The sequence below is a fragment of the Cyprinodon variegatus genome, unplaced genomic scaffold (genome assembly GCF_000732505.1).
Source record: "Cyprinodon variegatus isolate N-32 unplaced genomic scaffold, C_variegatus-1.0 Scaffold28, whole genome shotgun sequence".
Taxonomy (NCBI): Eukaryota; Metazoa; Chordata; class Actinopteri; order Cyprinodontiformes; family Cyprinodontidae; genus Cyprinodon; species Cyprinodon variegatus.
The window spans coordinates 1325199-1340612 of NW_015150481.1; the positions used below are offsets into that span (position 1 = coordinate 1325199).

At 42.1% G+C, this 15414-nt stretch overlaps 1 protein-coding gene across 8 annotated transcripts in view; it reads left to right on the top strand.

Annotated features, from left to right (window-relative positions):
* The first annotated feature begins 564 nt into the window (after positions 1–564).
* The window catches only part of sox5 (SRY-box 5), a 93259-nt gene continuing 78409 nt past the window's right edge, over positions 565–15414 (top strand). For 5 of the 8 annotated variants that reach the window (XM_015397567.1, XM_015397625.1, XM_015397594.1 and 2 more), the window contains exons 1-2: positions 565–828; positions 10704–10899. In XM_015397567.1, the coding sequence (XP_015253053.1) occupies positions 752–828; positions 10704–10899 (273 nt within the window). In that variant the 5' untranslated portion in view covers positions 565–751. The remainder of the gene's footprint in view (positions 829–10703; positions 10900–15414) is intronic. The other 3 variants (XM_015397576.1, XM_015397609.1, XM_015397617.1) reach the window with 1 other exon arrangement.

Genomic DNA, 15414 nt, shown 5'->3' on the forward strand with positions numbered 1-15414 from the left:
TGATTTTCTTTATTCGGACCCCGTTGATTTTTAATTGGTTACTCCTGCTCTAATGTAAAAATGCGTCCTCTTATAAAGATGTACTGCCTCAGAATCCACATTTAAAAAGTGCTAAGAGTTGGTAATCAAACATGGATTGCTGAGAATATTCCAGCCTTCAGCTCTCTAGCTTTGTAACCTTAAATGACTTGGGATTAACTTTAGTGACAGAAACACTATTTTTGTTTTCTTGGATTATATTTTTCAGCGTGTTTCCATGGCAAATTCATATTTTTTTGTTTTGTTTCTAAAACAAAAAAGTATGGTTATGGGAAAGAAAACACTCCTCTGGCAAATTTACATCAAAGTGTGAAAAAAAAATGTTAGGGAGGAAAAAGGGAATGAAGGATGGAGCTGAGGAAGGGGGCAGCACTGCTGTGCATTTACACTGATGGACCAACAGAACCTCTGGTCAAGTAGACCCTCCCTTCTGCTTTCTCTCTCTCTCTCTCTTTCCTCTGAGCGAGGGAGACTCTGCCTCTGTCGCTTTAAGAGCTGAGCCCAGATCTCACAGCTTACAGCGAGGGAGGGAGAAGAGGAGGGACAGAGGCTGAGAGAGAGACAGAGAGGGAGGGTGTGAGGCTGGAAGTGTGTGAGAAGAGAGAGAGAGAGAGAAACAGCAGTGTGTGTGAGAGGTTGAAGGATCACTTCAATCCCGTCTTGTTTTGGGGGAGACTAACCTTGTTCATCTGAAGCATTGTCGGACTGTTTTATGTTGTTGTTGTCGAGAGAGACGGACCCTTACTCCAGCATGCTCACTGAGCCTGAGCTACCTCAGGAGTGTAACAGGTACGTGACGCGCCGCGGTGCGCTGCGCTGCGCTTTGCGCTCCATACGCGCGCATGGAGATGACAGGGGAAGCAAAGTGGACACAAGTGGGAGATCGGAGGATAAAAAGAAGCAAATGTGTAAAAGTGTGTGAAGAAAAGACTTGAGTTAGTGTTGTTGTCGTGTGTTTGTGTTGAGTAACTGAGCGGAGTTTAACTCCAACTGTGGCTGAGATGAAATGTTAAGATAGAGTTGATGATTCACTCCTCTCCTTTTAGTTCTGATAACATATGCAAATCTGGGGCAAATCCAGCTCTAAACGTTTTGAGGATGTGTTTGTTGAAGCTTCAATAACAGATGGCACCCCCCTGTCCTGACTAAAACTTCCTTCAGATCAATTCTTCCATAGACTAACTACAAACAGCGCGCGCGCACCAGTCTGGAAAGGAGAGGCGAAATGTGTCGGTCAGAATGTGTGATCATCTCCTCTGATCATCTCATCTCCGCTTTTCACCGCAACTTTATTTACTTCTGCTTCCCCGTCAGCTCTTTCTCTAACAGCCTGGTAAATTTAGATGCTCTCTGACGCTTTAGAAGAAAATCCATCTTTTTTTTTCTCCAATCAGTATTTATAAAGCCTCTTCCAATACATTTCTTTTTTTTCTTCATAATCCAAATTAAACGCATGAAAAAAAAATATTAATCCCTATTTCAATCTCTACACTCCTCTTGTTGTTATTCCTTATGCTAATACTAATCTCACTGTGCTCCTCTGTTGTTTGTGCAGGCCTGCCTTCATTTAGAGGTGTGAACCCTCTAACCCTGCACTGTCAACACAAGTGGCTTTCACCCCCTGAAATAATGCCTGTTTGATCCTCATGCCGCAAGAGGCAGATTATACTCTAATACATTTAAATTCTAACTCACACATATCATAACGTGGGTTAACACTCCTCTCTCCTCTTACCCACTTGACTTTTATTGCATCAAAGTCTCTGTCTTTGCACCAGTGAAACTAATGTTTTGTTCTGAGATAAACTTGGGTCTCCTGAGTTGGATTGTGGGGCCCTTCGTTTTAATGTGTTTTTAATAAACCGTTCAATCCATGCAAAGTGGGTGAGAAAAGAGAGGGGGAGAGAAGGGGGGTGATAACAACAGCTAGAAGGAATTAAACATTTAAGGGATTACATAAAAAAAGCAGAATGTATGGAGATAAATGCAGGGATTACAATGACTTAGGAGGAGAGCGCTTAAAACTCTTGCTTTCCAGTAATGCACTCCATCACCGAGGCTCCGGCCGGGTTTCAGACTTTCTGCATGTTCATATTTGGATGTGTTCACACAAGATTGAAAGAGGGGGGGTATCTTGCACTGTACTCCTGTATATGTGTGTGTATGAGTGTGTTTTCCAGCCCCAAAGGTTTGCAATGATGCTCTACAGTAAGTGTCCGCTTGCCTCCTTCACCCATGCCGCCTCTTCATCATACTTCCTCTTCAGACTTTTGGTTCTCTTATTGTTAATTTTCCTGTTAAATCCACTAAATTTTAACTCACTTTGGAAATTATTTTTGGCTTAAAAGAGGGAAAAAATCAAATTAATTTGACTTCATTTTAAGGATTTGCCTTTAAATTATTTTATTTGTTATTTTATTTAATATTTACTTTTCTTACGGTTCTGCTTTGTTGCAGAACTTTAATGCACGGTTCAATTTAGTCAAATCTGTAAATATGGCCCCGCATTTTTCCACGTGCGGAAAGAAAAGGAGGAAAAACCAAAGAAACGAGGAGATGATAAATAAAAAAAAAAAAGTAATTTTTTTTAGACTAGCTAAACGAAATGAAATAAAGGGACAATGTGGTCAAACTGACACATTCCTCACCTGCAGACAGAAGCAGGTTTTTACAGAAAAGTGAGAGTCCCAGAGATGAAGCGAAAAGAAGGCAGGGTGGGCGTGGGGGTTTATGAGGAGGAGAGGAAGAGGTCTCTGTCAGGGTGGTGTTAAGGCGGCAGTGGATTTTCACACCCCTCCATTTGTCCCCTCGCTTTATGAGTGTGTGTGTGTGTCAGTAGTTGACATGTCAACACTTTGAACAGTTTAAGCAGGACGCTGTAGGATGCAATCTGACATCAGAGCGCAGTTAGGAGGAATAGTCTGGGTTGCACTGAAACAAAAAACATTATTAGTAATTAAAATGTGGATGTGCTCCACAGCTGCAGCTTTATTTGCTTTTAAGATTCGGATCCTAACTCAAACGGACAATTAGCACTTCATAAAATGAGGCGCGTTGATGCATATGACTAAATAGCATTAGTTTGATATCGTAGATGATTTAAAAAGGGAAATAAAAAGTTGAAATTCTCACTGATTGCTATAGAGCCTGAATGTTTTTGTGTAAAACTCCTCCAGTCGGTGTCTCTTCACTTTTCATTTGACTTTTTTCCGTATCTGAAAGCCGTTTTTGCAGCTGTTGATCAATTGTTTCTAATTTGCGCGAGCGCTTCTGCTTCCAGCTTAAGTGTTGCTGTACTTCATGTAAAAGTGTGTGTGTGGGGGGGTGAGATTAAAGCGGTTTGGGGGGAAGACAGAGAATTTGTGAGAGTGGAGTAATTGAGCCGAATGTCCGTGCTCTGCAAACTAATGCGCCGTTCTTCTCTTGTCTTCCCCTGTGGCCCTATTCTCCCCCTCCTCCCCATCCACCCACCACCGCTACCACCACCTTGGGTTGGAGTCCATTGTCTGGGCCATATTGTCTGTCCCCAGAGAGCCTTGATAACCGTGTCTCCATCCGCAGAGCAGTTTTCAGGGGGGCAGAGAGAAGGAAAAAGCAATGGAGAGACAGACAGAAAAATACCAAAGGAGAATGCTAAAGTGCCCCAACTCAGTTTGATCAGCTGACCCTCTGAGGGGGCAGAGGGGGGGTTCTGCATAGGCGGCATTTGTTCTTCTCGTTGTGGTTAGATCTGGATGAGAGAGGACAGGATGAAAGAAAGCGAGAGTGATGACAAGAGCTTCAGAGTGTCAGAAGTGACCGCGTAGGAGAAGGAAAGTGTGTGAGCAGACAAAGGTGTCCCCCCCCCAACCCTTCCTGGCTAACTAGTGTTGGGTCATATGACACAGGGTCATTGGGTGGAGGTCAGATGTCAGCTGGGTGAATTCCAGTGTCAGCAGAGCAGGGGAAACACCAACAGCTCCCGCTTACCGCCTTCGAGAGATACCCGGTCTGCGAGAGGGATCCTGTATCCAGAGTATCTCTAGCTGTGTAGATCAGCAGGTAATTTATCACTGCCCCTCCCACACCTGTTGCTAAGCCGACTGAAAGTAAGCTACACTTTCATGCCAAATTCAAAGAGGGACAGTTTTTATCTGTTTTTGGAGGTGCGTCTCCTAACAAAAAAAACAGATGCGTGCATAAAAAGGTGTATCGCTCCTCTAAAACGACAGTCAGGTCAAGGCTTTTTGCTTTAGTTTGCTAAAGAAAGGATGTATTGAAATCATATTAACAAGCAAAAAATTACATTTTAACAGTCATATTTTATATCCAAATATTTAAACAGCAGAGGGTGATATTGTTTGCACTCTGCTTTAGATACAAAGGGTTTATACATTTTTGTATGAATACCATGAAACTATGGTATTCTTTTTCAAGGCTACCAAATGTTGATAATATTATAAAAGGCCGTTCCTGTTGTGTGCACCTGGATATGAAAGTAGTGTATTTTAATCTCTGCTCCTTCTTCATCCATCCTCCTTTTAACTCTTGATTCCAGTCATTCCATTCCCTGTCCTTCCACAAACAATAGGAGACGGTGTCCAGGTCTTCAAGCGTTATAAGGGTACTGCTGTCTCCCAAGGTAGTGAGGGAGAAAAGTGCCAGGATGGTTTAGGGTGAGGTGGGACACTTTCAAAGTGTGGGACAATAGGAAGGAGCCAGCTGGGACACTGTGGATGTGTGTGTGTTGTGAGAGCAGGCCAAGTCGCTGACACTGAGACAAATGCTGCGACTCCTTTATGGATTGCTTAACAAACGCGGCAAAAACAGAGGCCCCGCTCGACAATAGTAAAAACTCCATACTCTTGCTCAATGAATATTATCCTTCTGGGGAAAACACCAGGGGCGCCCGGTGGTCAGCATCCGCCGGATGCACTTCTCCTCTCCCCCCCTTTTCTCCCCCATCGTTGTCTTTCTGCTTCTTATTTCTCTTTTTTTTTCTAAAGCAACACTCAAGTTTTTTTCCCACGAGCTGTTTGGGCTTCAAGAGCCAGACAAGCAGAGTGCAGCAGACTTTTCTTTCCCCCCTCCGCCCCCCATGCTTTCTTTGCCAGAATGCCAGCGACAGTCGTGATGTCCACTGACTCAGTGTTAAAGCATAAATATAAAGAGGAAAGTATGAGGAGCGATGACTAAATCTTTGGGTGGATGAAGAGAGCAGAGAAGGAGAGGATGGTTCTCCCAGAGGCCGCATGAGTTAGCCTACGTCTTGACTTTTTTTTTTTCCCCTCCATGCATTTGTGTGTGTGTGTGATTAACAGCGGTGACATTAGGGTTGTGTGTTATTGCCTTTTGTGGTTAAGCTGGACAGGAAACACGGTTTGGGCTGCCGGCCGGCGATTTAGGGCACCACACAGAGGCCGCTTTGTGTTTGTTAGGCTGAGTGTGTGTCTGCGCCTCTGTGGGTGTGTCTGTGTTCAACCTGTGAGTGTTCTACTGGCATTTCTTAGCTTTTACTTCATCTCTGGCTAGCAGAAAACCTACACTCAGTGACATAATGTTATTTTTCCTTTACGATTCAGAAAGTCTTGATGTTCAAAAGTGTTAGAAACAAATACGTGCATGTTTTAAAAGTTTGAAATCACTAATTCAAACTTTTTTCCCCCTCCACTCTTCCCATTTTTCAATAGGATAATCTATAAATAGATATTAGGCAATATCCTTAAGAGTCTGGAGAGACATTCTTACAACCGGCTGATTGCTTGAAGAGAGATCATTGAGTATGATGGCACCAGAGAGGATGAAGAGGAAAAGACATGATAGCAGAAGTTCAACAAGGTAACGGAGGGATGCAGGATTGAAAGAGATAGGGATTTATGTTTTGGTTTTAAAGCTTAAAGAGAAGCGGAAGTTGAAGAGGAAAAATGACAGCAATAAAGGGAGCGGTATCGCGACACGCGTGGGGGAAACATTTGTTTAAATTCCTGCCTGAGGTGTCATATGGATGTAAATGCTGCGGTTGGCTCCTCGAAGGCAAAAAAGGCACCCAGGGCGCCTTATCTAAAAAGGCACATTCTGCTCAACTATTTTTGATATCCCCTTTCCAATTTCCCTCAGAGAGCAATTTCAAAAGATGGCTCACATTTCCACGGAGATAGACCCACACCTGAGTGACAGTTCTCAGCACACAAAAGATTTTTTCTTTTAAGCCTCCTTGCATCTTTTTTTTTTAATGATTTTAAGGGCAGGCGATGGATGGGATTGACTTTTTTTTTTTTTTTCTGGCTAAAACAATCAGTGTTAATTTTAAAAGAAGAAAACACACACTCTCTCCACTGTGGAATTCTCCAGAGGAGGCTCCCACGCTCCCTGAAAGCCTGTTCAGAGTAGAGGAGTTAACAAGAGCAGTTAGCGCTATGATTATGTTAGCAGCCAGACACGCTGAGCAAAACACACCATGTGTGTACTGTATGTGTGTGAGACATCTTTACATCGATTGCATTGTCTTTTCTCCCCCCCTCACCCTCAGTGATGCTTAAACAAATCTTTCTCTCCTGCCTGATTCATTCTCTTTGACGTTTTCTCTTACTGCTGTTCTCGAACCTCACTTCTTGCCAACAGAAAGTGTGTGCGTTGATCGCTGTGAGTGGTTAACCACAGCCTATGCCGATTACTTGGGCCGTTAATGGACGTCCGTCGCTGTCCGATTACTGACTTAGCGGCGGACGACATATGCGTTATGAGAGAGACTTAGTTGAGGAGCCACTAATCATCAAAAAGCCAAGGGGAAGTGGCGTTTTAATCTCAGCTTAGCGTCTCGCTGTGTGCGCCGTTTCATGTGTGTGCGTGGTGTAAGAGTTTTTTTTTCAGGGGGCATTTATAATGCAGAACAAGACCTAAAATTATGCAAATATGCTGCAATTATAACCTGAACAACTATGTTGATTTATCGGCTTAATAAAGCTGCATCCTTTTTTTTTTATTTTAGTAAATCCTCACAGCTTTCTCTACAGGCCTCCATCAGTGTGACAGGCCTGCCAAACTTTAAATGAAGTAGTTGGCGTAACCTGCACACCCGCTGTGCTCAATTGTGTAGTAATTCCACTTCAAAGGAAAAATTAGGAAGGGGGGGGTGCGGTTAGAAAGGAGCTGTGAAAGGCCTCAGCGTTTCAGGCTGTACCCCAATGCAGAGGTGGCGATGCTAAGGGAGGGGAAGAAGATCTGATCTTTGATACTTTGCTAATCCAACAATTATTCCTTATACTGCTAAGATGTCAGAACTTTTTTTTTGCTTCTACAGTTAAACATGTATTAAGTAAAAAAAACTAAACATATGAACGTTTTTCATGCAGATTATTAACCGTTTTCACTATTCAGCCCTTTTAGGAGTGATGTTTGGACTCTAAGAACCCAGCTTAAGTTCAGTTTACTACCAATCTGTAGCATCTGATGGTGGGATAGACGATGCAGACAAGAACTTTAGCAATTCTTCCCTTTTTTTCTCTTTATGTGAGAGCCTTACACTGAGTAGATCAGACAAGTTTTAAAACAGCTAGATATATATATTTTTTTTTGCCTACTTGAGCTGGATAACCTGCAGTGCACAGCAATAGATCAGGGATGGACATATAGGCTGTAGACTATAGTGAAAAAACTGTTAAGTTTAGCATTACAAACGTCTCTTTTTTTATTGCCATGTCTCTTAACAGCTGAATTTATCTTTCTTGTAAACCAAAGCAAAGTTAACGAGAAAGCTAACCGGTTGTGTTAAGCAACAGGTAAGGGAGGGGCTGCGCTGCTTTTTTCTCTTTTCTTAAAAAAAAAAACATTGAAAACTTAAATCTGTCCTTTATTTTCTCTGGCTTCCCATAAAAAAGTTCTTTAAACCCCTGAAGCAGTAAGACGGGAAATCTTTGCAGTTTTGCAAACCGCAACGTTTTAAACCTTGACACTGGTAGCCAGTTCTTGCCTTCCCTGTATATGCGTGTGTTTTTTTGTGTTAATGTTTAACTTTGGATTTCCAGTTCATTTGGATAAGCCAGGGGAGCTACTGTGGTAAGATGATGGATAGTAAAATTATAAAACCCAAATTAAAAGCCTCCCACCTTTGCGGAGGACATTCTGTAGCAAACATGAGGAACTCTAGGGAAGGTTAGAGGATTCAGAGCTGACCTCAGGTCTGCGTGTCAGCTCATGGCCAGACAGAGGTGTATGCAGGGGCACAAGGGGCTGTGTGTTTGTGTCCCGTACAAAAGGCCTTAGTGTGAGTGAGTGAAAGGAGGTAAAGTAAACAGGTAGCGATGAAGACAGACCAGCAGTGTTCAGGTCTCTGTTCTATGTGAGCTCACACATGTGTGTCTCTCTGTGTGTGTGAGTGCCGCGTGGCTCAAAAGGCAGTTTGTACAGCTGGGTCTGCCGCTTGCATTGGAAACGCCACATAACACCGGCGCCAGCACACGCGCCCTTTACAGCCCAAGTATCATAACTGTTTGTGCAAGTCATTTTCAGTTTTTCATGTCAATCAGATCTAGAGATACGGCTTTGATTGTCATGAAGACAAAGGAAAATCACCAGCGGCCCTTTATGGCTGCGGTTTTCGCTGAGCTAGGCGGAGCGTCCAGAAGAGATAAAGAAATCAGCTGTTCCTGTTGATGTGTTTTCTTGCTACACTTGTACTTTTTCTGGACATGCTGTCCTTTTATGAGTGCAATCACTCCAAGTCCAGCATCATGTTGTTTAAAGAAGCTGGAATCCAGTCATATAAAGTCATAAAAGAAGGATTTAAATGAAAGGAACATTCTAATTAATGATAAAAAGTTGTTATTATCTTAACAGTTAAAGCTGCTACCCAGACTCTTTCTGTAAAGTCAATCACGTCTCTTCTGATTTAGTTTCTCTTTTATTCTACTGTTTTAATAATTGTTATAAATCGTCACTTAACTTAACCTCTAAGCATGCGTGCCTCAGATGGCCTTATATGATGCATAAAAATCCATCAAACAGGTATATTGAGGCCTGGGGAAATTTACCATCAGTTTTTTTTCCTCCCTTTACCTTTTTAAATATGTTGTAAATTTTTAACAATGGAAATTAAGATCCCATTGCCGTACAAAGGCCACTGCAAACATGACAGAAGGTGTTCAGAACTCTTTAAATACAACCTTAATAAACCACTTTGAAACATGACGATGGCAGCATTATGATGGGAGGAGGCTACTATTAAGCAAGAAGAAAACCTGTTAGAGACTGCAAATGATTTAAAACTGCTGTGAATATCTGATATTATCCACAGATTTCATCTGTCATCAATCAGTTTTGCAGTAAAAGTCTCTTTGGAAACATTGAAAGTTGTTAAACTGCAGCCTTTTATAAGAAAAAAAAAAGTTGGAGTTTATTTATTTTGACTAACCTTCCTGAGATGTGATAAAGTTCTGCTTTACATCGACTCTAGTGAGCAGCACTCAATATTGTTTGCGTTTCCACTGTCATAAGGTAAATAAGCAATGAATTAGGGGCTGGGCTGCTCCTAGGAAGAATGCCAGATGTACAGTCCGGAGGAAATCCAATAGAGTCAAGAGTGTAATCAGTTTACCGGAGACAAGCAGGGAGCACGGGAAGAATTTGAGAGAGAAAGGCTGAGGAGGACGACAGAGCCAATTAGAGACCGGCGCAGTATGAATGCAGGGTAGAGACATGCGCAGATGAGGGCAAAAAAAGCCTTTTAATTCAAAGGAAATAAAGAATTAGAGAAGTTTGAAGCTTGAGCGCCTGTTGCTTATTACTTGTTTTTAACAACACAATCAGTTTCCCAGAGTTCCTGCATCTCCTGTCATGTGTTGGCTCCATACGGCTGAGCGTTAGCAGCCTGTTACCCAGGGTCATAGTCGCAGTGGCTTCAAGGCTGACAAGTGCATCTGAAAGCACTCAGGCGACGCTGAGAACCACATTAAATTCTATTATTGCCGCATAGTCACTTCATCCCTATTCAGCTGAAGTACAGGGAGGCAAATTTACCTTGCGAGAGAGAGTTCATCTAATAGATGTGGCTTTATATCCTTTCCCTCTTTTCAAGGGAACAAAGCCACGATAACAAATGCAAACAGCGGGGCTGTCATATTGCCAGCTATTTTCCTCCGGTTCCTCCATTGTCCACAGGTTTTCATAAATACATATTATCGTCACTGTACATTCTGCCCTCACTCCTTTTTCTCCCTTTCTTCCTCAACCTGTGTTTCTCTGTGAAAAGAGCTATTGTCAAGACGTGGTCATTTCCTCCACAATGCCGGTGCAACATGGCTCCATTTTGCAGTAATGGCCTTGTCCTTTGGAAAAGTGAATGTTGAATGGCCCCCATGGTAAACATACTGTAAGACCTGAGAGCAGGTTTGAAGGTCTGCCAGGCGGTTGGGCGATTTACAAGCTGACTGGAGGGGATTTATTGAAATACCGAAGAGAAGAAGTTAGAGCAGTTTGAGACTGTTGAGGGAGCTCGAACCTGAAGACAAAAGGGCTAAAAACGAGTCTTGTTCTGATACCATTGGGGAGTTTAAGAAGACCAGTTGTATCTACAGGGACTGCTTCCATGTTACATGTGTCTGCCTCTCATATCGTCTTTCGAATATTGCTCACTCTTCCTCTTGTTTTCCCTCCTCTCCCTTGTCTTTCTATCTCCTACTCTTTTCCAGGATGTCTTCCAAGCGACCAGCCTCTCCATATGGGGGGACAGATGGAGAGGTAACCATGGCAACCAGCAGACAGCGAGTGGAGGACGAGGAGAGCGAGGGACTGGGCGGTGTCATCCACCTCCCTCTGGCCTCCTACTGCGGAAAGGTGTCCCCTCGCTCGCCCCCCAGCCGCCACTTGGACAGCCCCCCCAGCACGGTAAGGGCACCAGTGGAGTTTTCGTTTGGGTTTTGGGAGGTTAAGTGTGCACCCATGGGAGACGCCGGCATCAAAAGGTGACTAGAGCCGATGTTGCTTTTCCAAAAAGCCACGGTCCTGATTATCAGCTCATCTCCGTCTCTAAAAGTTTGGGTTTAACCTGGACCTGAGGCGACACACCTCGGTTCAGACCACTAAGATGTGGTGCCTTCTGTTTCATTAAGCACCTCCTCTGCGAGGTTAAAAGAGGGAGAAAAAAAAGAAATAAGGGCAAATAAACTTGGATGGAAAAATGTTTTCATTTGTGGCTCTATTCAGCTAGAAATCTACCTCCCTGACCTTGCATGTTTGTCATAGTTTAAAGGGATTTTATTGAAAAGAGATGAAGTTTTGGGGAATTTCATATTCATTTATTTGCATATAATGGAGGGTTGTGGATTTCAGAAGCTAGTTTTACTTTCAGGATGTTGTTTAGGATGTCCAACACATATTTACTACTCAAACACCAACATGGGACACAACAAGAAAAACACCCAGCAAATTATTACTTTATGCTTCACATAGGGACTCAAAAAGGAAGAAAATTACTCTTTTTTTTACAAACAGCAATTTGTAGATGGGAGTTGATTACAGTCAAGATTTATTTATTTATTGATGTTTGTGTACCATTCCTTTAAGTCCATTTGATGTACAATAGGGTGGCAGTAGGTATCAATCTATCTGTCAAGGTTTTAATCAAATCGAACTCTTGATAGCAATACAATCATCTAACAAACTATTCTCATGGCTTAAAGAATTTTATTAAGATGCCAAAGTTGGTGTCAGTTTGTAGCACTCCCCTCGCCCAACGGCTTTATTTCTAGTTATCAAACTGACCAAGAATATATATATATAGGTTAAAGGTTAGGTATAGATAGTACTATGATACAATAACTTAGTCTTACGAATCACAAATCAATGCCTGAACAGAAGTATATCAAGCTCATATTAGCTGGTTAATTGCTCAGATAGCTGGTAGGGAAGCTAGCCTGCGCTCTGCTGCTTTACACATTTTCATTTTAAAGCAGTACAGTAGTAAAAGTGGTTTAGATTGTCATGATATTCTAAACATCTTGACACAGCAAATTTTGGCATTAGAATTCAACTTTTATATAATTCAATTGTGGTTCATGTCATTTATGACACCTTTGGCTAAACCGTGTGTATTTTTAGAACACTCTGCATGGAAGAAATCCAACCATTTTTATGAAATCAATTGTGAGCCAACTTTACCTCCCTTGGCCAAATGCACACCTTGTCACACACACTCAGATAAGGGTTGTCAACCTTTCCCCCCTATCCGGACAATAAACACTTACGTGCTATAAAACAATAAACAGTGTTTAGGAGTTGTAATGGAAAGCTAATTCTTTAATTAGCCCTCTGATTAGATGGGCCCCTCCCAGGCTCCATGGACTCTGCCTGTGTGGCAGGTGCTGACTGTAAACCAAAGTCCTGGCCTGGGGAGGAACTCTGCACACACACTGGGTTATCTGCTGTTGTTGAAGCCAACAGTTAGATTAGTCCAGGTTCATTTATAGTTTATATATGTTTGATCTTGGATTGGAAAGAGGAGATTTCAGAGGGATCCACAACTGTGTCATTTTTGGATGGTAGGGGACCGGCGGCTGATGTAGCGAGTTGCTGTTGAGGGTGTTGGGATTTTTTTTTTATGAGGTTAACAGTGCCAATCCCATGTTTTCTGTCAGTGGATGGGAGTGAGAAGGAAATGAAAGTGAAGAGATTTCCAATTGCTGATTGGGGGGGCAGTACCCTGAGGGATGAGAATGGGAGTCTCTTGCTCTCTAAAGCAGTTGTTGTGAGTGATTGAAGGGGGGGTAAATGGTTCATCTGCCGCTGGTTGACTTGAAAGTGAGGCAGCAGTGGGACAGTAAGAGGGGAGTGGGAAGGGGAGGGGGGTGAGATCACAGCTTTATCTTGTCATAGTGAATTAGCGCGGTGGTGGAGATGCGCTCAGCTACACACTGACCTCTTCATTCTGCCTGCCTGTTGGCCTTTAGCTCCGCTGCTTTACCTGTATACTACTCATACTCATATAAAAAGGCAAAAAAAATAAATAAAACCCTTTCACTTTGATGGCATTTTAAATGTTTTCTACAAACTCTAGATTTAAAGGAAAATTGGGTTTCTACCGCTGTGGTTCTGCTAATGAATATAAGAAGAATGGACTTTACGATTTTTCCGAAAACAATTAAATATAACATCAAACCGACTGTTTCCTGTTGGCTGGTGTAGGTACATTTACAAAATACAAAAAATATTGGTTGCAAAATACAAAAAAGACAAATAGGACCAGGAGATTTGCTATACCTGTATGAAGTTATACCATTGTTCAAATGGTATAAAGTTCATTCCGTAGATTAAGCTGCATAAGTTAGCCCCTCCCCCACCTGTTGTGCTAAAAGGCATACATACACTTGGATACTTATCTCAAAAATTAGACAAATGTTGCTTTTTGAAAATGTTTCCTATCCTAAAAGTCTTGGATAGTCTTGATGTGAAAGCTAAAACCAATTTTTTTTTTTTAAATAAAAGCAGTGCCCTATGTATGCTTTTCTAAAAAACATTTATGTACATACCATAAAATCATGGAATTTTGGCTTAAAGTTATCTTAAAAGTGGAATCCCTTACTGGTCATTGCTTAGAGCGCAGTTAAAAAGCTAAAAAGGAATCTTATTGATTACTTTACCAGCTCAGGTAGGTCAGCAAATCAGCCCAGATAGAACACAACTGTACTGATGAAGACAAAATAGCTGCATTTGAAAGAAACCGATAATTATTCTTCCCTAGTCACTCCTGGGTGCAGCTTTTTGGAGGTTTTGACATCTTGCTCCATTCCTTTTATGTTTATGTTTGCAAATCTTTGCAAAAAAATTGTTGTCACATCAGGCAGAGGCGAGCATCTTCTTTCATAAACGTGCTAATGGACGAGCGCAAATTTTTCATTAACAGCCGAGACGCCTGCTTACACAGCGGAGAACTATGACGATCTTTCATCGAGCGTTATTTCTTATTCAAACGCTCCTTTTCCTCTCTTTTTTTTTCTTCCCTCCTATCGTTTCGATGTGTGATTACATGTGTGTGTTCATGCGAGTACGACAGATTTTACACAGCCATTGAGCAGTCTTGAGACACAGTGGTCACACTTAATTTCTCATGCCAGTGATGCACTAATGAATCAACACACGCTTGCCTGTCAACAGCGAGGGGTCGTGGTAAAATATACTGGCGTAGATTTTTAGTCCAACTGCTATTTAAAACAGCTGTCGGATGAAAACAGGCAATAGAATCTTTATTATCTTTATTTAAAAGCAAGTGAATAGAGATAACTTTTTTTCCAATATATGATTTTTGGTTGTGATAATGCTTCAAAACCATAAGTAAAGTACTGTACTGCCTGTTTACTCAGTTGTACCAGCCGGAGGGTCCCCAAAGTCAAACCTAACAGTGTCTGTGTTTAGCCATGGCATGTAAAAGGATTTTCTGCGTGTGCGTATGTGTGTGTTAGCAGCATTTTTGGAGAAGGTTAAGTAGTCTATCGTGGAGATTGGCAGGCCTGGCGCAGACCTGAGTCTCACCCCCCTGCAGGGAGCGATCAGTGACATGCTCAGTGTGAGCGTGTGTGTGTGTTTTAGACGAGCAGCTGTTTCCAGCTCTTCCTACTTGCCACATTGTCCATGCCTTGATCCGCAGCGACGCGCCAAGCATTAAATGGTTTTTCACGCGTACACCTTTCACAGCCCGAGACATGTCAGGCTGTGGTTCCAAAAAAAAAATAAATAGAAGTCGGGCAACAGAAAAAGAGGAAGGGTAACAAACTGAGGGAGTTTTAAAGAATAAATAACAGCATATGTGCTAGCTGCTGGAAAAAATAGCATTTAAATTATTTTTTTTGACTTCCCTTTTTTTTTTTTTGGCAAGAGCAAAGTGTTTTTAAACCATCCTCCCCTCTCAGATGAGCTTAAGAAGACAAAAGTTGTTTAATTCGGTTCCATTGCAGAGGCAGTAAAAGGATAAAGAGAGTGAGCCGCAATTTTTACTTTGTTCCAGTCATTTGGAAGAGAATTGACATCTGCAAACTAAAGGCAGAACCGCCCACACTGCCAGCCTGCCTCTTCCAGTGCATATAAATACATATATGCACACACACACCTACAGGCTATGTGCACTGCCGGTGTCACACATATAGCAAGAGGAATGGCAAAAAAAGGCTGCTCGCACACATGCACTGAGCAGAGGGCATGAACACTTACAGTTCTCCAAATTTCTGTTTGTACTCATGCATAAATGCATGTTGATGAGAAAAGTTTTTGCAACCTGCAGGAGTGGAGCTCACCCCATCTGAATGACACCCCTTTACATCAGAAACCTCTCTTTCTGTCTGTTTTTATATTTGATGGCTCTGTTTAGTCTATGCGAGGTGCATAGATTATATGCAGAGAAGCATAAGCATG